The sequence below is a fragment of the Protopterus annectens genome, chromosome 2.part1 (genome assembly GCF_019279795.1).
Source record: "Protopterus annectens isolate FY-2018-M chromosome 2.part1, PAN1.0, whole genome shotgun sequence".
Lineage (NCBI taxonomy): Eukaryota > Metazoa > Chordata > Ceratodontiformes > Protopteridae > Protopterus > Protopterus annectens.
Window position 1 is genome coordinate 776850952 of NC_056729.1, and position 24382 is coordinate 776875333.

The window sequence follows — 24382 nt, forward strand, 5'->3', positions numbered from 1 at the left end:
ATAAGTGTCCTGTTGTCCATGCAGAAAAACATGTTTTTGAGGAAACGCATTGTTCTGACAGTGTGAACATCCTGTATTCTATTTGGATCTTTGTATAAGAACATCTGTTCTTGTGCCAATGCTGATCATGTCCTGTTTTCCATGCAGAAAAACATATTTTTGAGGAAACACATTGCCCCAGTGTCATTGTCCATTCTTTAAAAGCAGATTTTGCATTTTTGCTCTTGCATACATCCTGTTTTTAAGTCTGTAAGGGAAAAATGTCCATTCAGCAGGTTCCCTATTTTCCAAGCCATGGTCATTTAGTATGACTGCTGATCACATATTACTAAACTCTGTTTCTGCATTTAAGCAAGCTTTTTCTTTCAGCATATTTACAACAGAGTTAATTTTAGCCTTGTATTCATAATATCTAACAATTCCCCTCTGTTTTTAAACATACTCAAAACATTTTATATAGAAAACACATTAAGAAACAAACCTATAGTCTTCTTTTGATACAAGTCAAAATGCAATTTTACATAGTTAATACAATGATATTAAGTATTACTACAAAAACTGAATGTATTTAAAACTTTTTCTTTTGCAGACCATTCTGTGAAAATATTTTATCAATTATGAGCTGTGTCTGCTTTAATGTTATTTTTTTTAACTTGCTCAATTTATTCTTTTGCAATCACAGAATTTAATTTATGACTTAGAACTGTTTCATTAACTCTTTGCAACTGTTGAATTAACTATAAGAGACAATAACTATGTGCTACTGCAAGCATTTATACAATGCTGAAAATATACAGTTTTAATGTCATTTTAACCATAACATTGTGGTCATGTCTTTGAACTGCCTATTAACATCTTGGTAAAGTACTGAACTGGGCTTAGATAATAAATATTTGAAAGCAATTATTTTCCTGGGGTAAAACCAGTGATATTACAACTTGACAAATTACTTTTGAACTTATTACGATGTATCCTGTACAGTATGTATTTACACAGACTGTTTGCTATTTATGCATTTCAATTTAGTAGGTATCTTGGACCCATTGTTTTCTTTAAATATGTTTTACAAAGACTATCATTTGCACTGAAATTTTCTACATTTGTACATACAAAGACTGTAAAGTACATTTAGTCTAATCTTACAAATTTAATAACATTAATATTGAGCAAAATCTTGGAAAATTCTTATGTCTCTTTAGAAATATCTAGTGGAATTGCCACCAAAGGCATATGTCCTGTTATTTTAAACTACATACTTAACAATTAAAAATGTTCATGCTTTTTTATACCAGCATTGTTTTGCCAAAAACATATTAAAAATAGTGACCATTCTTGCTATTAGAAACATTTATGCATTTTGCATATCTTTATTCTCTCTTGTATAGCTTTAATAAAGCAATTTTAAATCATCTCTTGTTTTTTAAACCATCTTTTGTATAGCTTTACAATTTAACAGGTTGTAAACACAATTTAATTGTAAACAATACAATAATAACCATTATGATAGCTATTAACAACTTGTAAAATATTTTATCCTGTCAGGTTTAATCCAGTTTACCAGTATTTCTAATACACTAATACCTGTTTTCCCCCCATAAATGAGTATTGTCAAGAAGGAATTAGATATTTTTTTCCTGTAGCTTTATTTTAGACCCTTGTTGTTTATTTTTTCTGTAGCTTTATTTCAGACCCTTGTTGTTTATTTTTTCTGTAGCTTTATTTCAGACCCTTGTTGTTTATTTTTCCTGTAGCTTTATTTCAGACCCTTGTGCAGTACTGCTTATACAGTCAGTGTAAAACTGAGAAAGTGCCCCTCCCCCTTATACAGTCGGTGTAAAACTGAGAAAGTACCCCTCCCCCTGTAGTACTTCAGCACTGTTTACCTGCCCTATGCTGTGAGAATAGAATGTATGTCAGCCCAACACTTTGGTTATACATTTATTTTATTAGGTTACTAAATAAAGCTTTCACTGTATATTACCTCTAGTAGGTATTTACACCCTCCTGCACAATTTATTTGAACTGTATATATACTATAGCCCATTTGCTGGCTGTACTTGATGCAACAAGTATGTTTTAATAACAATGATGCTTTAGAAAAACTTGCCTGGAAATCAGTCTTGTTGTTTATCTTATCTTTTCAACATTTCCTTTAACTATTCATTCAGTCTAGGAAGGTCTGAGCTCACATTTCATACTCTGTAAACTATAGTTAATTCTTTTGGCATTTTTCCTTTAATGTGATTGTGATTTGCATAACTATGCATTTATACAACATAAATAGACATTATTTTACAATTACCTTACATGGATTTCAGTATTTTTTTATTTATTTATCTATTTAACTGTCCTGCCATTAATTTTACAAAAACTGTTTGACTAATACCATCTGTGATTTTATTTATTTTTAAAATTCAGAACTTTAACTGTTTGGTGTTACTGTACAATTATAACATATGTTTATTTATATTTGCTGTTGTCTGCCTTTTACTTTTGTGCATTGTAAACAAATGTACTCTAGATGAAAAGAACACACATGCATGTCTGTCTTGTATATGTATATCTTTATACAAGCATGTCATGTCCCTGCCATCCTAGCATGCATGCTTAACCATTTTCAAAACATAAACATATTATAAAATATATTTCTTTTGCACAGATTAACTGTGTATGCAGGAAATTCCCAGTCTTTGTCAGTTGAGCTAATTTATTTCCTTTATCCTGCAACTGCTGTTGAATTTCTTGTGATGTTGCATGGTCTTTCTGACATTCTTTAGTAAGCTGTTCTGCTGAATTTGAAACTCCTATGCACTTTGAAAAGATGTGTGTATAACTTGTCTAAGCTTCCTGAACTCATTGTGTCTGTCTTTTAGAAGTTTATTACATTTCTTTGTAACAAAATGTACTAGGGGTTCTATCAGTAACTGATTTGACTCACATGTGGTGTCAGGACATAACTGTTCAACATCAGAATGTAATGGAAACACTTTGCCCTTAGTTAATTCTTTATCATGAACAGATCTGTCTTTACAGTCTATTTTTTTAGCAATATGATGCAATATTATTTTATGGCATAATACACAAAATGCAGTTTTTGTTGAAGCACACAATAAACATTTGTCATATTCCACATGGTTTTCTTTGAGATACCAGTCAAATATTGTAATACATTTGCATAATGCCTTACTATCAACCTGCCCTAATAAGGTTTTACATTTACTAATGTGCTGTGTATATCAACATTGCAATTTATTAAAGTTTGGTTTACTCCTGCATGAATTATAAATAATATCCATACTGTCTAAGAATATACAAACTATGTAAGAATATACAAACTATGTAAGAATATACAAACTGTTTAACATCATCCACACTAAATATGTGACACAGAAAAAAGTCTTACCAGTTAGCAAGAAAACAGGTGATTAGGCTGCTGTTGCTGATGGCTAGAAATTTTTCAGAGTCACTTGAGAAGCTGGTGAAGCACAACAGGCAGCGGACTACTGTGCTAGTGGACATTCACCTTTTCTTGAAGAATTTATGGCACTGTGAATTTCTTGAACTAGTCTCACTCCGAATTGTAGACGTCTAAAAAACTTTACTACTCTAAGCTGCATAAACTGGAGTACTTCTCTTTAGGATTTACACATACGTACAAATGTTAGTTACTGCAATTTGACTGAAGTGACCCTCTGCAGGGCTTACCATCACTCCCCCTGTGTTTGAATTGCAGATTGTAGGTTCAAATGCAGGCTAGCTTGCCATTGAAAAATTACATGGAGCTGCTTACTGCTTGGTGTGATGGATTTGAAGTCTTCTTAAGACACTCAGTCTTGCTGGCTGGATTCTGCTAAAATTCAAAGTCTGGTTATATTTGCATTCACAGTCTGTTGCATACATAAACTTGCAGAATATACACTGATGAGAGAATATACTTTGCAGCATCAACTTTAGAGAGCAGTAACAAATAACTTTTTATAATAAACCAAATGGAACAACGTTGCAGCTTAAAGTACTGTTCCAACTTTACTTCTCATATAGTACAGATGATGTGAGAGATATAACATTTACCTCAGGACTTGTGTCCTTACCATACCTCTAACATAACTGGATTTATACAGCTCTTTATATACACTTTTAGTCATGCATAAACATATACATTTCCTCTTGATATTCTATTTTGGAGAATTGCTCATCCTGTAGAAACAATACTAAGCTTCCTTGTTTAACAATGTCTTGTAAGAGACCAGCTTTTCTGACAGTGTGAACATCCTGTATTCTGTTTGGATCTTTGTATAAGAACATCTGTTCTTTTGCCAATGCTGATAAGTGTCCTGTTGTCCATGCAGAAAAACATGTTTTTGAGGAAACACATTGTTCTGACAGTGTGAACATCCTGTATTCTATTTGGATCTTTGTATAAGAAATCTGTTCTTGTGCCAATGCTGATCATGTCCTGTTTTCCATGCAGAAAAACATATTTTTGAGGAAACACATTGCCACTGTGTCATTGTCCATTCTTTAAAAGCAGATTTTGCATTTTTGCTCTTGCATACATCCTGTTTTTAAGTCTGTAAGGGAAAAATGTCCATTCAGCAGGTTCCCTATTTTCCAAGCCATGGTCATTTAGTATGACTGCTGATCACATATTACTAAACTCTGTTTCTGCATTTAAGCAAGCTTTTTCTTTCAGCATATTTACAACAGAGTTAATTTTAGCCTTATATTCATAATATCTAACAATTGCCTCCAGAAAAAAGGAGGTTATAACCCCTCTGTACTCTTCTCTCATCCGGCCAATAATAGAGTACAGTACTCCCTTTGGTATGTACCTCTCTAAGCACCTGCAGCAGTTCGAGAGACCGCAGAGATTTTTTACAACAAAAATTCAAGGTCTCCAGCACATCATATGCAGAAAGACTGAAATCCCTGTCTTTTTTTTTTTTACTCTGTCTCAAACAGACTGCTCAGAGGCAACTTGTGCCTTGCATATAAGACTGTATTCAACCCTGCCTTAATGGAAATGCTACACATTTGCAAGTCAAACGTTACACATGTCACACACAAGAGACCTTAACCTGGTCTGTGACATCAATAGAACTTGCTGGAGGGACATATTTATCTTGCAGAGGTTACGTCATCTCTGGAACAGACTTCCAGTTCATGTTGAGCAGCGCCCCTCTTTGACCCTATTTAAGCGTAATTTGGATGGGAAACTGTAAATTCACTCCAGGGGTACCACCTGTGTCCCTCTTAGATATGGGTAATAGGTGCTGATTTAGTGTCTACTTGTAACACACTCTTGGGCACAAGGGTTAACTTGGCTAGGCTTGAAAGTGTCCCAGAGCCATTAGACTAGTAACCTCCTATGATCTTGCATAGCTAAGGCTACTTAAGCCGTGATATTTTTAACATCTGCTGTTTGTAAGTTTTACTTACATACCTATTTTTGTAAGTGTCGAAATAATTCTTTTCTCTTTCATTGTGTTATGATTTTACCACGTTACCATCTGTTCTGCCAATCGAATATCTTTTGTTCATTATATAATGAATACTTGTTCCAAAACCTGAGCTGTGGATAATGCAATCTGTGTACCCGAAGCCTAGTCAAATAAGCTAGTGTAACAAAGCCCATGCAGCTGTAGCTAGTAAAAATAAAAATTGCGACTGGCCATGTTCTTTGCACCAGTAAGCAGAAAAATGAAACTTGTATCAACAGTGGCTAGAATATAAACTTCCACCTCTTCAATGCAGCCGGAACAAAAAAAAGTGACAATGTTTCAAAAAATAATTTCATTTTGCCCTCATAAATGAGTAGGATGCACACATATTGTTTAAATTATTAAATTAATAAAAAAAAAGTGACACAAATTACATTCACCCTAACGTATGGTGCAGTTGTAAGCATGTACGTGTCCCTTGCATGCACAGTACATAATAAAGCCATCCCTATCCACAGAAGACTGAAAAGAGAATACTAAGGGGAAAAGTTTGCAGATACCCTGAAACAATACCTGTTAACCAATGTTTTTAGATTTTAGAGATATTCATCAAAGTTTTACTGATTGAATTCATATTCTGTGTCAGATTCCAAACGACTTTCTCTCTGTGTGAGTGACTTACTCTGCTTTAAGGCCTGTCTGAGAAGTAGACTTACACTGGAGCAAGTTCCACAGGAGCAAGTCTTTTAGAATTGGGGCCTTTGATAGGTTTGTTTAATGCTTTATTGTTTTAATGTAGTGCAGTTTTTCACATAGAGCATTGGAAGCCCCAGCCAGTAACAGGACATATGCTTTTTTATAGCTGTACCTAGAGTAGTAAATGAAAATGGTTAAATCACAGCATATATGAGTCAGAAACTACTAATGTGCATTTCAAATTATATTTGTCTTCAGTTTTACATATTAATAATCATTCTGTAAATAACATTTTAACTGTTTTTGTCAGTATTAATGCTAGCTCTAAGAAACCTTGCTGTGCACTTACTAACAAAAGGCGTTTGATTATAGTGACTTAGTACATACTACAGAGAGTTTACGTAATGCCAAGTTATCAGTTGGGAAAACTGAGAAGGAAAGCAAGAATTTAGATGCTGTCCTGGAACCATATAAAAGTGAAAATGCAAGACTTGTCCGAGAAAATAATGAGCTCCATTTAGACCTTTTAAAGTTGAAGGAAGGCTCGGATCAGCAAATCAGAGGTAAGTCTAGAATACTTAGAAAAAAAAAAAAAGCTGTACTTGGGTGCCCTCTTTCTGACCACACACACTGTCATTTTTTTTAAATTTTATATTTCTACGTAATTTTAGGAAATGGAAGATGTTCTTTGTGTTTCACTGTTGCAGTCATCGCATTTGGGTTATCTGCTTGCAATAGCCCTTAATCGGCCTGATTATCAAAGTCTTGGGTCCTGCGTCGGTTGCTGTCTCATCTTCTATGATGTCAGGTAGTCAGGGGTATAAAGCATGCAGCCGACACCATTACATCAGTCTTTCTTGCCGTGCGGTGCCCGAAGCAGAAGCAGTTCTCAAGTGCTGGTCATCCAACTCCTGAAATTTTCGTTTTTGAGTATCAGAACCGAAGTCTTCAACTAAAGCTAAGTACCCCGTTGGGGAAACTTTTTCTTGCTCTAAACCAATGTCAGTAAAATTCAATAATTGTATTTCATGTGGAAAGCAAGTACCTCATAAAGATTTTCATTCATACTGTATTCCTTGCCTAGGCCCTGACCATGACATACCTCGTTGTCGGTTTTGTGCCTTATTTAAACAACAAACTATTTGTCGTCGGTATATTTACACTTTAAATATTTTGGTACTTGGAGGGATAGATTCCTGTCCCAGAGACTTCCTATACTCTGGAACAAGCTACTCATCTATGTCAAGCAAAGTTCTTCATTGGCACTCTTCAAGAAAAATCTTGATGAATGGATTTGAAATAGGAAATACACCCCGGGGATCACTTCTGTGTCTCTGCTGGACAATGGCACAGGAAAATAACTTTCTTGGGTGGCCTAAGCTATGGAGCCTTGCTGGCTAGGCTTACATAGGCCCTTGGGCCGATAGCCTAGTACCTACCTATGAACCAATGAATTATCCAGATATGTCTTCGGTAAGCCATCCGACTACCAACATTCCGAACAAATGCAAAGATAAAGACAGAGACAGGCTGCCTAGGCCCAAAGCTACCGAGGATGCTTCTCCTAAGCTAGTCGCCAGTTCACCGGTACTCAGTGAGGTGCGTTCGAAGCCCCTGATACCGGCTACTTCAGATTCGCAGGCCTCTACCTAGACCCATTCGGAGTCCTGTATGCCGTGAGATGCTTCAACTGTGGAACCTTCGGCTGTTCTACCTTGGATGGGTCCGGAGCCGCTGTGCAGGCACCGGCTTCTGAGGGTGTATTCAGACTTACTGACTTGCATATTAAACCAACGCCATCTTCTTCTTTAAGGCCTAAAACTCGAACAATGCCTAGAAAACAGACACCCAGACCACATAGTCAGGCCTCTATGCCTAAAAAACAAATTATAAGAATGGCTGAAGACCTTATTACTTTAATCACTGGAAGCCAACCTTCCCCCTCTAAGAGACCTAGGACTGAATTTGCTTATGATACTTCTGATCAGGATTCTGAAAGTTCTGTTTCCTTTGATGACCAGGATTTACTATTGTCTACCTGTAAGGATTCTGGTGCAGAGGACTCTATTCCCTCTGCTTCCTCTACAGAGGATTTCTCTTTTGGTGAAACCTTGCATACTCTTAGGGAGCATTTTCGCTGGGAAAGCCAGGATTACTCTGATTCTAAAAAGAGGCTTAGTGATTTCTTACTCCTGCCACAGCACAGGCCTTTAGCTATCCCCCCTGTACTAAACATTGTTGATGATGCCTTTTCGGAATCTAGCTTGACCCCTGACTCTTTACCTCCTGCTCCCAGAAAACCTGATAGATATTACAGGGTTCCTGACTCTTACAAGTTCCTTTTTAAAAATCCTACTGCGGATCCTGAGACTATTTCACAGGGACCCAAGGGCATTAAAGCTACTACTGCCAAAAATCCTACCCCCTATGATCGAGATTCCAAGGCACTGGATAGATGGGGCAAGAAGGTATACACTTCTGCAACCCTGGTTATTAGAGCCTTAAACTGCCAGTTTCATATGTTAAAGTATCAACAGCATATTATTGGATTGCTTAAACAGAAAATTATGTTGATTCCTGACTGTGCTGAAAATAAGGATTTACAGGATTTGATGCATTCTGCTGAACAAGTTGGAAAACATACTTTGTAATGTGGTTTTGATTCACTAGAGGCTTCTTGCAGGGCTGCTGTCACTGAGTCTGTACTTAGAAGGCATGTTTGGCTTAAGGAGCAGTCTTTGCCAGATCATGTTAAAGCTAAATTGCTTGATGATCCCTTGAATCAGGAATGCCTGTTTGGCAACAAAGCAGAAAGAGGTACTTAAAAAGATGGAGGAAAAAGCTAAATTATGCAAACTGTTAAAGATTTCCTACAAGTACAGCCTCCAAGATTTAGTTAGGCATTGGCTCTGTAAGAATTGGTCCTTTCCTGCCTCTTCCAGGCCTTCTCAGCCGAAACCCAGAACCAGCAGAACACCCAGGCTTCAGTCCCAGGGTACTTACAGGACTAAGCAGTGGGGGGCTCCCACTTCCAAATCAGGGAGTAGTAAGACCCCCCCCCCCCCATGGTAAACTGTCTCAATGAATTAACTTTAAAACTTCCAAGCCCTTCTCCAACTGGACTGCTCCTTTAGGGGGAAAGATTGCTCTGCAGGCAAAAAACTGGGAACTCATTACCCAGGGCAAATGGGTTTTAAATATAGTTTCCCAAAGATACAGATTTTACTTCCACATGTTACCAAACCCAAACGGTTGGCCAGATCTACCCCCAAATCAGTGGGAGGAGGCTCAAAAGTAAGTACTCTCTCTCTTAAGCATAATGCCTATTTAAACTGTACCAGAAGAGGAAAAGGGACAAGGTTTCTACTCAAGACTTTTCCTGGTACCCAGAAAAGACAACTCATGGCATCCTATCCTGGACCTTTCTATCCTAAACACCTTTTTGATGATCCCAAAATTCAAGATGCTAACCCTTCACCAGTTGCTTCCTGTGCTAGGCAAGGATGCCTGGTTGGCAACACTGGATCTAAAGGAAGCCTACCCGCACATCCCAATCAGGGAATCCTGCAGAAAATACCTACGCTTCAAAGCAGGCTACATGCATTATCAGTTCTCTGCACTGCCCTTTGGCTTATCTACTGCGCCCAGGGTATTCTCAAAGTGCCTAGCTCCAGTCATTACGTTTTGCAGGCAAAGAAATATTCAAATATACCCATACCTGGACGATTGTCTAATTCAGGCAGAAAGCCAGGATATACTTTTGAATCATCTGGCATTTTTACAAAAGGTGCTAACTTGTCTGGGGTATACCATAAACAAAAAGAAATCACATCTTATACCCTATCAACAAATTATATTCCTGGGAGCAAGCTTGAACACAACTTCCCAGATGGCTTTCCTCACAGATTCATTTGACAACTTACTTCAAACTAATGGCCACAAAAACCCTGCTATCTGCAAGGCAAATACTGCAAGCCTTGGGGTTCATGGCCTCCTGCCTTCTCCAAATTCCATATGCAAGACTGCATATGAGGAAACTACTATGGTGTCTAAAAAGCATATGGTGTCAGCATTCTTAGGATCTAGAACCAATGATTCCTATCATACCTTGTCTACAGTTAGAGTTCCTTTGGTGGGCAGAGGCCTGCCACCAAAACAAGGGACTACCATTCCCTCTACCCGCTGCCACCCAAACCCTAACAACAGAAGCATCAGACTATGCATGGGGAGCTCACCTGGCAGGGAAGTACATTCAGGGCAAATCGAACCCAAGTCATGTGCACCTGCATATCAATCAAAAAGAAATGTTAACTGTACAGAATGCTCTGACAGCCTTCAAGGACCACATTCGTCCAGGACAATTAATGGTAAAGACGGACAACACCACTGTTATGTGGTACATAAACAAGCAGGGGGGGTACCCATTCATACCAACTCTGCAGACTAGCCCTGGTTCTGTGAAACACAGCCTTGAGCTACGGAGTGCATCTACAGGCTCAATTCCTGCCAGGAAAGCTAAATACACTGGCAGACGAACTAAGCAGAAATTTCATAGAGTGGAAACTGGAACAAAAGATTTTCAACATGTTGATAAACAAATGGGGGAGCCCAGATATAGACCTGTTTGCCTCCCCCCAGAACTACCAATTGGACAAATTCTGCACAAGAACTCCCCACAAACAAGCCTGGAATGTGGATGCCCTGTCCTTCAACTGGAAAAACCTATCAGTTTATGCCTTCCCTCCTCTGCCTCTCCTCTCCAAAGTATTACTAAAATCAAACAGGACAAACCAAGGATGATACTGATTGCACCCGACTGGCCACGCCAACACTTGTGTACCCCCTCTTGTGCTGTGTGTCACTGCTGGCTCCATGGCACCTGCCTCAGACCCCTACCCTGCTGTCCCAGCAGGAGGGGCCAGATTCTGCATCCTCAGCTTCAAACTTTGAACTTGGCAGCCTGGCTAATTACCTAATCTCTCTGTTACCATCCCTCAGCAAACAAGTGTTGGATGTCATTTTGGAGGCAAGGAGGCCTAGCACTAGAAAATCTTATGCTGAAAAATGGGAAAGATTCTGTTCCTGGAACCAAACTCGAATGATGGGCACAGCAGCGCCCAATTTACCTCGGATTCTTCAATACTTAACTGAGATGCTTCACAAGGGCTTTTCTTTTTCCTCCATCAAAATTCATGCCTCAGCCATTTCAGCTCGTTACAACACAGAACCACCCCTCCTCTCATCCACTGCTCAAGCAGTTCCTCAGAGGAGCCAAAAACTTAAGACCACCCAGCAGAGCCCCAACTCCAGCCTGGGACCTCAACTTTGTATTACAAAAACTCACTCTACCTCCTTCTGAGCCAGCTGCAAGTGCAGACTTAAAATTCCTTTCTTTGAAAACAGCCTTCCTCTTAGCCATCACTTCAGCAAAAAGGGTATCTGAATTACAGGCCCTTATGGCAGTGGAGCCTTTCATCATCTTTCATGCGGACAGGGTGTCCCTCAGGACCAATCCCTTCTTCATGCCCAAGGTAGCATCCAGTGTGGCTCTTAATCAGTCCATTCATTTGCCAACCTTCTTTTCTAATCCACAGAACAAAGGGGAATGGATACTGCACTCCTTAGATATGCACAGACAACTTAGATTTTACTTGGACAGGACTAAACCTCAAAGGAAATCTGAACAACTGCTGGTGGCATTTGCTGCAGGGGCAGAGGAGAAGGTCATTTCAAAGCAAATAATTTCTAAATGGATAGGCCATTGCATTCATTTCTGTTATAAGCAGCATGGAAAGCCTACCCCACAGGGGATAAGACCACACTCAACCAGGGCTTGCATCTACCTGTACAGCCTTTCTCATAGGTGTCCCTACCAGGGACATCCTTGACGCTGCTACATGGAGTTCTGTACATACTTTAACCAAGCATTACCATTTGCCAATTTTCTCTAAATTCAGAGCTGGCTTTGCCTCTGCAGTCTTGCAGGGCCTTATAGCTGGTCCAAATGCAATCTAAATTCCTCCTCCCATCCTTAGCTTTGGGAATTTACCCAAATGTGATGACTGCAACAGTGAAATACGAAGAATATAGTACAGTTGTGTACACTTACCATAAATGTAGATGTTTGAGTGTATTCACTGTTGCAGTCCTGGTTACCCTCCCTCCAGCCTTCTTTTGGCTAGACCTCTATTCTCCTTTACTATGCTTAAAAGCTTTTTGGTGTATTTGCTTTTTTGTTGGAGGTATAACCTTGCATATATATATTTAATTGCTTCCCATTAGGGGGGCACCTGACATCTGGCGCAAGAAAAACTGATGTAATGGCATCGGCTGCATGCTTTATACCCCTGACTACCTGACGTCATGGAAGATGAGACGGCAACTGACGCAGTACCCAAGACTTTGATAATCAGGCAGACTGAGGGCTACTGTAAGCATTTAACCCAAATGTGATGACTGCAACAGTGAATGCACTCGAACATCTACATTTATGGTAAGTGTACACAACTGTACTTTTTGTATGCTTTCTTGCTGGAGTGTATGTATGCTTGTGTTGTCTCACAGGCATGCACTTCAGTTTTGCTAAATGTCTTTTATATAATTAACTGGGGTACAGCATTCTAAGGTTTGTGAGCAAACCGTCTGGAGGAAGAGCCATGTGGCATTCTGTTTTTTTAAACTTGCAACTATTGTAAGATATTTTATAGGAACAGTTGTTTTCTTTGTTACCTTCTGTGTGTGTATGTGTGTGTGTGTGTATGTATGTGTATACAGATAAATATATTTATATATGTGTGTGTGTGTATATATGTATATATATATATGTATATATTTATATATATATATATATATGTATATGTATATATATATATATATATATATATATATATATATATATATATATATATATATATATAAATAATATATATTCTTTACTTTGTTAAAAAAAAAAAAGTTTGTCTTTTTCTCCAGATAATTTTATTGTGCATCCAACATTGACTTTAAACACATTCTTTGAATCAACAACAATGTAATTATCAAATTTTGGTTTGTTTTTATAATGTTTGTATTGTATAGAACACAGAATTAGAAGAGTTTTATTAGATATTGCACTTAGGAGCACATATAACACCTGGTTTGAATGGCGGTGTTTCATTGAAAGCAATGCTAAGGCAGCTTTAGAAACCGGTTTAATGAATATGAGCCTAAGTTGTTTCAATACATTTATTCATTTTGCCTCAAGAAGCCTACAAGGGCGAAACTTACTAGTGTGATTTTAACTTTTGTGTGGATTCTTAAGTCGATACATTTTTACTTTTTACTGAAAACGGTTCATGGTTCCAGTGACTTTGTTTATTTTTGCCGTCATGGAAGTCCTTGCACCATTCATATTCTGCTCTCTCTTGCATTGCTCCTCAGGACAATGTTAAGGATTGTAAATTTAGCATGTCCTCCAGGGCCCGCACGTATACCTACTACTGAGAAGGGAAATCCTTGCTTGGTGATTTCAGAATGGCCTGATGGCGTCTTGTGTCAGTCAGGGAAGAGGTGCCGAGTACACTTTGAAGTCCATATATCAGAATTTACTTTGAATTTCTCTTTAAATACTCTAAAAGAAAAGATGCAGAAAACTAAACATTTCTCTCCTCCTACAACTGCATCATCTATGGTTCAAAGGAGTGGTTTTCTTTTGCTAAAGGTATTTTTTAAGGCCTATCAGTCACTTCAGTCTGCTTTACCTGTTCTTTCCATTCAAAAAGGAAGAGATCATCCTCTCCCAATAGTGAATGTCTCATATTGAGTACACTGGGCTGGACTATGTCTCCAAGGTGTCTTCTTTTTTTAATGTATTAGATTCAGACTGTGAAGAAAATATTTCTTCAGATTTTTCAGTGGAGGAAATTTCTTTTTCTGACACCATAGGAGAAGCGAAAGACCTCTTCCCATGGGAGGTGAAAAAAATATCTGATACACAGATGGTAAGATGATCTTTTACGTGTGGAAACTGCTAAACCTTTCTCTGTTCCTCCTAACATTGGTGTGCTAGAGGATGTCTTTAATGTACCTCTGCTAATAATTTACCTCCAGTTGGTTGACTAATGCGTACGTCGATATCCTGAAGGTAAACCACTGTATGTCAAAAACAAAAAAAACAAAACGTCAGCAACCTACTACACATGCATGTGCTGAGGAAGAACCTCAGTGCAAGCAGCTTTACAATGTTTTTTTCAGGCTTGCAAGCCCTCCTGCACCCCCTTCAGCTAGTTATATATGTTAACTGCGAAACTGCATAGTCCCCAGGAAAAGGGAATATTTCCCTACCCAGGCATTGTTGTGCTTGCACACTTGTTGACGATCTGTATAATCAACCAAATGCGGTCAATTAAACTGATGTTGACCAAACCCCCAGCCAACCAAGCCAACGGAGCCCCTCCTAACTGTTGAGCTGCTGCACTTAAAAAGCTTGATAGACTTTAGAAGGTGCTTCAGACTCGAGTATTTTTCCACAACCCTGTAGTTGACCCTTTTGTTGTCTCCTTAATCAAAGGCACTGGCACTATGCACCTTACTGCCACTAATTATGTACTCTTAGATAAGGCTAGCAGGGCTTTTCACAGGCATTGAAATAAGGTATATACATCTTCCACCCTAGCATTCAGAACAGTTAATTGTGTGGCACACATGGCTGATTATCACCTGGCAACATTTTCTGATACGACGGTTAACTTCTGACCTTAAATCCTCGTTATTTTCCATGATTTTTTCAATAACTCAAGTCACTAAACATTCTTTAAAATGTCCTTATACTATGGATGCAGCGTTGAGTTGATAAAACTGGGATAGTGATGCGTATATGTGAATGGCTAAAATCCCCAAATCTTCCTGTGGATGTCAAATCCCAAATTCTTAATGCTTCCTTGATGATAATGAAGCATTATTTTTTGGCTCATCAGCTGAACTGATGAGATTTGATGAGATGCAGAAACAGATTCAGGAGTCTAGCACAATTTTCAGTCCCCTATTTTCAAATATCGCCAAAACTATCTTTCCAGTCCTGGGCCTTTTTATAGAAACCTATTTGAACCATCCCAACAAAAGTCAAGAAAACAGTCATAGGAGCAATGTCAGGGCAACTCTTAAGAAAATAAGGATGAGCAGTTCATCACTGTCTACATCCTGACAACTTTCTATGCCTTTCTCTTTTTTGGAACTTGGTCACATGAAATTCCTGGGTACTAGAAATCATTCAAAACGTATACAGATGGCGATGGGACTGTTACCTTCCAAATCTAGGAGTTCCCCCCCTTATCCTCAAAATCGCCCATCTCCTTCCTGTCATCATTTTGTACATGTTGTCCCAAGGCTTAAAATCTTTATCAGATGATCAAAAAGAAAAAGGAATAGGAAATCTCTTCAAGAATGTTTCTAGTTGCAAAAAAGAGGCAACTTTATGACCTGTTTTGGACATGGCCTTTTTAAATCTTCATGTAAAAGTCCCAAAATTCAAAATGCTTAACCTTTAATCTCTTATTCATCCTCCAGACCTATTGATGACACAGAGCCTGAAAGATGAATTTGCCATATTCCCATTCACAGAAAATTCAGATGCTTTAAGATTTTCTGTTTATGGTTCACTTTTTAAGTTATTTATCTTTTGGTCGGTCCACAGTCCCATGGGTATTCAGAAAGGCATTCACATCTTTCCTTACTAGGATGACTTTATTTTTGCCGACTCTATACAAAGCTGTCAGTCTCTTTGTCTCCGTTTCAAAGCCTGGACTTTCACCACACTGTGGAGAAATCGTATCTTATTCATCACAGAGTTACTTTTCCTAGCTGCATGCTAAACATTTATCAAAATGATGGCTCCATCACCCTCTAGAAAATGTAACCTTTTACCATGTGCAAGTCATTCAGTTTTCTCAGCAGCCAATAACTAAATTAAGGGGATAGCTCAGTTTTTTTGAATATATGACATCCACTATTTGTATGACCCCACTAAACATGTTGCACTTGAGAACAATTCAGTGTTTTTTCAAATCTGTATATGTACTCAGCACCCCAGCTGTCTTTTTATATCCGTGTGACACACTGTTAGGAAAGAGCTTCATTGGTGGATAGAAAAATTTACTTCTGAATTCAGGTGTGTATGCCATTCTGCCCTCCAGCCTATTCCTCTTCTGTAACCATGAATGCTTCGAACTTTGGGTTGGCTATATCTAAGGGAGTCAAGGTACATGGCCTTTGGGACCATTGTTTCAAGAAGCAGCACATAAATATCAAAGAAATAATGTTTATAAATACTTGAAAGTCTGCAAACCATTTATGGACTCTTGGACCTATTTTGGTAATCACAGATAATGCCATAGTGATGTGTTATGTAAATAATCAAGGATAACCAGGTCTTGCCTTCTATGCAGGGTAGTCGTGATAGCCTTAGAACTTGCAGCTCAGCTCATTCTGTCACTTTAGCTTGCATAGATTCCGTCAGAGCAGAATACTGTGACAGATGCACCAAGTGGATATAGGTTAGGCTCTCAGAAACGAAAAGCTGCAAACAGGGGATTTCTGGGAAATTATCCACTTGTGGGGAATTTCCAGATAGATCTGTTTGCCTGATTCACAACAGACAAATGAAGCAATTCTGCTTTAGGACAAGTTGCAAAAAGGCTGGGAAGACTGATGCCTTTTCCTTCCAATGGACAGGAATATTCCTTTAAGCCCTCACTTCCTTAATAACCAGAATTCTTTTAAAGATCCAAACAGAGACTCCAAAATAATCTTGGCAACTCCTTTTTGGCCAAGACAGCATGAATTTTCCCTTCTTATGAAAATGGCTAAGAGCATTTACCAGTCTTCCCTACTGGATGGACTTGTTCAAACAGGACACGGGATCTTTGGTTCACCCTAACCCTCTGCCTGGATGATAGAATCTTGATCCCTCTTATGTATTTTTTCTAAGGATGTGCACTAGATATTAAATGAAAATGATAAAAATAATAAAACCACCAAGGAAGTAGGAACATGAAACCACTATTTATTAATGATCATAACAGTTAAAACAATGACTTATTGCTTTTGCTCTCATAACAAATGGGCGTCTTCAGAGTCAAATCCACAGTGCATACCCCACATTTAAATATGTAACTTCCTTCAATGTGCTAATTAATGCATTACATCAATTAAAAACATACATAGCAAAATACTAACAAGTGCTATTCAGTAAAGACTAATTAAAGAGCACATGTTGCGGCACTCTTGGCATTGTTTAGAATTCTTGAGGGGCATTAACAAAGGTCATGAATTTGTTTCTGGCAGTAGATGTGGTCAACCGTTTTCCATTATAGCACATGATATAGGTTTGGATTTTTATTTTTACAGCTTGGTGGGTTGTGAAGGCATTAGTGATGTCAAAGTGAATTTATTAGTTGATTTGATGGAATTAGTATTGGGAAACAATCTTCTCTTTTTTGAAGGAGTTTTTCCTTCAGATTGCCAGGGTTGCTATGGGGGCAAAATTTGCTCCTATATTTGCAAATCTGGTCCTGGCTGAGTAGGAAAAGTATATTTTTTTCTTCTCCCTACGTGTCCAAGATATTAATTTTTTTGAGATTTTTGGATGATATATTATGGTATGGCGAGCAGGATGAGAGCAGAGAATTCATGGAATATTTGAACAGCACCACCCCATTTCTCAGGTTTACTTAGCGTGCATGCAAGTAAAATAGATTTTTTAGAGTTTTGAAAAAATATGTTTTGACAGGTGGGCTGTCATCTACTATATCTAGGAAAAAGACCTATTCTAACACGCTCCTTCATTATGATAGTTGTCATCCACTACATCAAAAGAAGAGTGTGGTGAAATGACGGATAAGCTGTCAGGGTTCATAGGTGTGTACTAGGCTATTGGCCCTGGAGCCTTTACAAGTCTAACCCATAGGATTACCCTGGCATCATGCCACCCGACATTAGGTCCAAATGCCTCTGTTGAGTAGAGCCACTGGGGTGATCCCCGGGGTGAATTTTCTATTTCCCATCCACTCATCAAGATTTCTGTTGAAGAGGGCCAGTGAAGGACTCTGTTTGACATGTATGGGAAGTCTGTTCCATAGCATGGGCAGTCTCTGGGTTATGAACATGTCCTTCCAGAATGTTCTGTTGATTGTGGTAATGAGGTTGAGGTCTCTGGAGCGTGTGGCACGGATGGATTAGGATTTCTTTAGATGTAGCATTTCTAACAGAGCTCAGTCAGACATGGCTTTGTAAGTCAAGCAGAGATTGCCTCTAAGTAGGCGATATGAGATTTTTTGAATCTGTCTATATAGGACAAGTGTTTAACGCCTAGGATCATCTTTGTGAGGTACTTTTGCGGCCTCTCTAGTTGTTGCAGGTGTCTAGTGAGGTACATGCCAAATGGGACATTGTACTCTATGATTGGCCTAATGAGAGAAGAGCAGAGGGGAGACACTGACCTCTTTCTTCCTGGATGCAAAACCCTTAGTAATGAGATGTGCCACATAGAAGGACTTTCTGACCACAGTGGCAGTGTAGTGGTCAAAAGAGAGGTTGCTGTTGACCTGTGTTCCCAGATCTCTCATAACACCTTATGTGTTCAGTGGACTACCATTGATGTGGTAGTTCATGGGAACTGAGTTTTTTTCCCAAAGGAGATGATACGTTTTTTGGCATTGAGCTTAAGGCCATGGTTCTGAGACCAGTCGTTGGTCTCAGTGAGGGCTTTCTGCAGGATGTCAACATCACTTGGGGAATAGCTCTCAACTTGCAGTCATCCACAAACCTTGTCAGGAGTCCCTTCGTGTTGGCCTGGACTTTAGAGAAGTAGATACCAAATGGGAGAGGCCCCAGGACGGAACCCTGTGGGACTCCATTTGTGACTGGTTGGCAGTCTGACTTAGAGTCAGCTACTTTCACACTGTGGGTTCTATCTATGAGACAGTTTGAAACCCACCTAATGATATAGGGTTGATGCCTAGCTTAGTAAGTTTTTCTATGATTCCTGAGTTGGGGAATGGTATCAAAAGCCTTGGCCAGATCTCAAGGTAGGTTGTATGAACCATCTTGCCTTCATCCACAGCTCTGGTGACTGACTCAGGTCGATCAGGTTGAGCAGGTATGATCTACCCTTCACAAAGCCAAACTGTGTAGGATTCAGAGTTTGGAGATTCCCTATCTCCTTGTTTATTAGGTCCATGATGATGCATTCCATAGCTTTGCATATCGGACTCGTCAGGCTAATGTGATGATCGTTCCCAGGGTCTGTAGTCGCTCTTCCTTTGTGGAGAGGGATGACTGTAGCAGTGCACCATTCGTTAGGGACAAAGCCTTGGGTGAGGCTGTGATTGAACTGGGCACACAGTTGTGGTTGCCAGTTCACTCTGTAGTTCATGTAGAACACAGCCAGGAATTTTGTCAGGTCCCATAGAAGCTGTATTCTTGGCCTTGGTCAGTGCTGTTTTAACCTGTGCAGCAGTAATACTGGGTGCCTGGCAATCTACTGGTATTATGATTGGTCCTTTGTGGGGGAGAGAGGGGTAAAGTTGGCACTGAATCTGTCAGCCAGTATATTGGCAATATCTGTTGGCTTGGTATAGGAGGTACCATTGTGCAGTAGCTCAGAGCAAATCTGGGTATTGCCGTGGAGATTCTGTACATAACTATAGAAGGCCTTGTGGTTGTCTTTAATATCTGCTGCAATTCTGTTTTCTTAGCTAGCTTTAGAGGATTTGATGAGGGATCTCAGCTTTTTGTTGAGGCTGATAAGGGAGTTTTTCCACTCTTGGGACTTCACCTTATTGCACATCAGTTTCTTCCTTCTGTTGCAGAGTTTGTTTATGGCAGTGGACCACCAGATTGGCTTCCTTTTTTTGGAGGAGAGCATCTTGGTTCTATTGTGTATGGTGGGGTCCATGCATTTGTGTACGTGTTCATACAGTGCATCGGTGTATGATTCGGTGGCCATGCAACTATTCTCCATTTGCATGGGTGCTGTGAAGTTAGCCACCTCTGTTTTTAGGAGTCCAAAGTTAGTTTTGGAGATATTTTTCATGGTGGTTACCTTTGCAGGGGGAGGGGGGGATTTCCAAGGTGATTAGTTTGTGGTCGGATCTAACCAGGGAGGAGTTGACTATTGGTGTAGAGCAATGGTCACCCATGTTAGTAATGACCAGGTCATGGATGTTGCTACCTCTAGTGGGGGTAAGAACAAGTTGGTCCAGGACATTGGAATTAATGAATTCCAGGAAACGTTGGGCAAGTGTATTGGTACATGAGTAGTTTTCCCAGGTAACAGAGGGGTAGTTGAAGTCGCCCAGTATGACACTGTTAGGTTGGACTCTAATATTCTCCAGGGTGCTTAGAACGTGGAGTGTGAGTCTTGGGAGATGGTTGGGGACGTATCGCAGGCTGCTACCTAATTGCTTTCTTACCCAATTTCAGCTGCACCTGAAGTATCTTTGATGCATTATGTTGGACTAGCAGTCTGGAGGTGTGCACATCCTTTATGAATATGGAAACACCACCGCCTTTGGAGCGCTTCAGTCCAAGTTCTGGGGCCGAAAGGTGTGGAATGAGTTTTAGCCTGGTAGTGCAGGGGTGCTTTCTGCTGCTTTGAACCAGGTCTCTGTTACAGCACAAGTGTCAATATTCTCCATTTTAAGGAGTGCTTCGAGTGAGTGCATTTTGAGATTTAGAATTCTAGGATTGAGCAGCATGACCCTCAGATTGCATTTGTTTGTAGCTGTTGCGGTAATTTAGTCTTTGGAGCACAGCCTAAAAAAGACACTATAGAGGTGGCAAGAGCCTTGGCCAGTGTCCGGAAGCCCAGGAGTGACAGATGCAGGCCATCTCTGGCAAAGCATTGAGGTCCGTCAGTCATGTCATCCCAGGCAGACAGATACTGGATCCCTTTGGAATGACACCAGAAACTTAGCCAATTGTTGAAAATCAATCATTTTCTGCTTGTACTGTGGTATCATTGTGAGTGATGGTAGGATGCTGCTCATGGCTAGGGTCATACCCACCTGGGTTACATAATCCGAGAGCTCCTCCATGTCTCTCTTTCATGTAGTCCAGAGAGGTACGTTTCAGGTCATTCACACCCCCGTATACACTGACAGAGTCATATTTGTACCTGTTGTTGAGGGACCTGAGTGCGTGCGTTATGTGGCGGACCTTGGCACCTGACAAGCAGCTGACTGTTACTTTCTCCTTATTCAGCCTAGTGAGTGGGACATTGGTGTGTCTCAATATCGAGTCACCTATGATTAGTGTGTTGGGCATGCTGTTTTGCCTTAGGGCTTTGGTTGAGTGGTACACTGTTTAGGAGAGTTGTGTGTCTCGTGTTTAGTGTTCTGATTTGGTGTTAGAGTGCGTTTCTGCCTTGGGAGGCCTCTGCTGTTTGGGTAGATTTTTATTGAGAACCTCTGTGAAGGTGGGTGTGTGGTTTGTGTTTTTATGTGAAGGTAGTGCTGGTGTGTGTTCTGGAGGGCTATGTGGTGTTCCATGTGGTGTGGTGCAAGTGTTGACCTTCTCCTCTTGACCAGCTATTCTGGTCTTGGCTGGAGAGGGTGTGGCTTCCAATTTGGATATACAAGTGCATCTCTTGCAAGTCTGATTGTTGGGACGTTAGAGGAGAGGGTTGTCAGTGTACTTGAGGGAGTTGCTACATTGCCTCAGGATGCCCAAGTTCACCAAGTTAATAAGTGAATATGATAAATATGGTGAAGAGATGGGTATTTTAATTGGAATGTTTAAAGACAGGGGCTATCCATTAGAATTTTTATTAAAAATAAGGAATGGAGTTGTTAAACGGAAAACAAACTTTGCCCCATCTTGAAAATGTTAGAGAGCATAGATAGTGAGGTAGTTCAGAATTCTTTTGGGAATGATGTAATGGTCATCCAATATAACCTTGATGCACCCCTTATTTCTAAATTAAGTATTTTTTGGGATCTTGCTTTTGACTTGGAATTAAAAACTAAATTGAGTATGGGGCTCAAAGTAGCTTTTATAGTAAGAGGAGAAATTAATAAAAGTTTAGAAATTCAGGATGATAGGAAACCTGAGGCCTATAAATCCATCATGTACAAATGTGAAGCATGTAGTTATTGTAAGTTTATTAATGATGGCCCCTATGTTTTTGTAGCTGGATACAGCAAAACTACAATGTCCTGGCTGATGTAACTGCAATACTAAGATGATGGTTTATGTAGCAACTTGCACAACATGTCCAGGATATTATGCATGTAAAACCGCTCGGGGATTGAGAGAGGATTGCTGAGCACATCAGGGATATAAAAATAAAAAACTGAGTAGTGCTCTGTATGCTCACAGTATGGCATGTGTGAATTTAAAAAAAATTATATTTATTATAATGGATAAAGTAAGTATTAATGAAAGGGTTGGTGACCCTAAGATCGATGTTGAAGTGAAGGAAACAGTGGCAGCTGAGGCTTAATGCTAAATATGAACCTGGTATTAATGATTGTATTTCAGTTTCAGGCATTTTGAAACAAAGGGCCAAACAAATATGAGCATTGCCTCAACTGGCCAGAAATTCAAAGGTTGTTATGATATCTGACTTGGTATTGTATTTTATTTTTTATTTATTGATTTATGAAATTTATACTTACAAAAATGTAGGATTTATATGTATTTTTATTGGGGGTGTATGGCTTAATTTATGATACTAATAGTTGTGTATATTTAAAAATTTCTTATTTTAGGCATATATCTATATATACATTTTTTGAAAGGTATTTTAATATGACAACATCCCAGGCAGCGTTTTACACGAACTTCAGAACGAACTGGCTCCCCACCTAAGCACCATGTTCAATTATAGTCTCACGTCAGGCTTTGTGCAGACTGAAAGGCGCACAGCAACAGTTATCCCACTCCATAAAGGGGGAGCCACCACTTATCCTGGGAACTATCGCCCTATTAGCCTGACGAGCCTGGTCTGCAAGGCCATGGAGCATATCATCATGGAACTCTTAAACAAAGACATTCTTAACCTCCAAACTCTGGACCCCACCCAGTTCGGATTTGGGAAAGGCAGATCATGCCTTCTAAACCTGATCAACTTCTTTGAGGCAGTCACCAAAGACGTAGATGAGGGTAAGGTGATTCACACAGCCTATCTTGACCTTGCCAAGGCTGTCTACACCATCCCCCATTCTGGAATTATAGCTAAACTCACTAAACTAGATATAAATCCCTACGGGTCTATGTCATAACATCGAAGTGTAAAAACTTCGAATGTTATAACATCAAACCTGAAACATCGAAAGCTGAGAATATCGAAGCCGCAGAACATCAAATTCTTTCCCAGGGAAAGAATTTGGTAGGCCGTTTCCACGGCTTCGCTATTACCTCCACTGTGGTGTGATCTCTGAGTTGGTATATTTAAGTAGGGGGCTGTGGGGGGCAATAAATATAGTGGTTTTGTTTTCCCACTTCCATAGTGGCTTTATTATTTTTATTTTAAGTTTATTTTTGGCTTCTCAGTGGTCCAGTATTGGCTGTTAGATATTAAAGGAAGCTAAGAAACCCACTACTGTTTGTCTAAATGAGAAATATTTTACACTTGGTGCCATAAGAAGTCCAGGACCCTTTCAAGCCTGCAGTGCTTTTGTTTTTCTACTGTGTGTGTGAATTTGTCAAATCTGGCCTTACCATTCCTCTGTTAACATTCATCTTTCAGCCATTTCAACCTGCCTGCCCTTAAATCCCTTTCTTCCTCCTTATTCTGGTTAATGCTAGTATTGAAAGGAGTTCTACACATTCATACACATAGAAAACATGGGTTCTTCCTTAGGATCTTAATTTTGTATCAGAAAATCTTACCCTCTTTCCTTCTGAAGTAGTTCATCAGTCTGATTTTAAAGTTGTGGGAAATGGTTTTACATGTTGCTCTGACGTTGGCTTGAAGAGTGTCCTAGATGTTCATCGTGTTACCCTGCTGCAGTCATCACACTTGGGTTATCCTGCTGTCAGGCAGTCCCGCAGTCGGCCCGAATTCCAAAGTCTTGGTCCGGCATCAGTGCACCAGGGGTATATAAGAGGCATCCAACGCCATTTTCTAAAGTCTTTCTTGCCGCGCGGTGCCAGAAGCAGTTCGCAAGTGCCTGTCGGCCGACACCTGAGATTTTCGAATCGAATTTCAGTCCGAAGTCTTCAAAGCGAAGTACCCCGTTGGGGAACCTTTTCTTGCCTCAGTCCGA

General features: G+C 39.6%; 1 protein-coding gene across 1 annotated transcript in view; it reads left to right on the top strand.

The window, feature by feature from the left end:
• CEP135 (centrosomal protein 135) overlaps nt 1–24382 on the top strand; it is a 2183066-nt gene that overhangs the window by 163308 nt on the left and 1995376 nt on the right. The window contains 1 exon segment of the mRNA XM_044062480.1: nt 6510–6700. Coding sequence (XP_043918415.1) covers nt 6510–6700 — 191 coding nt within the window.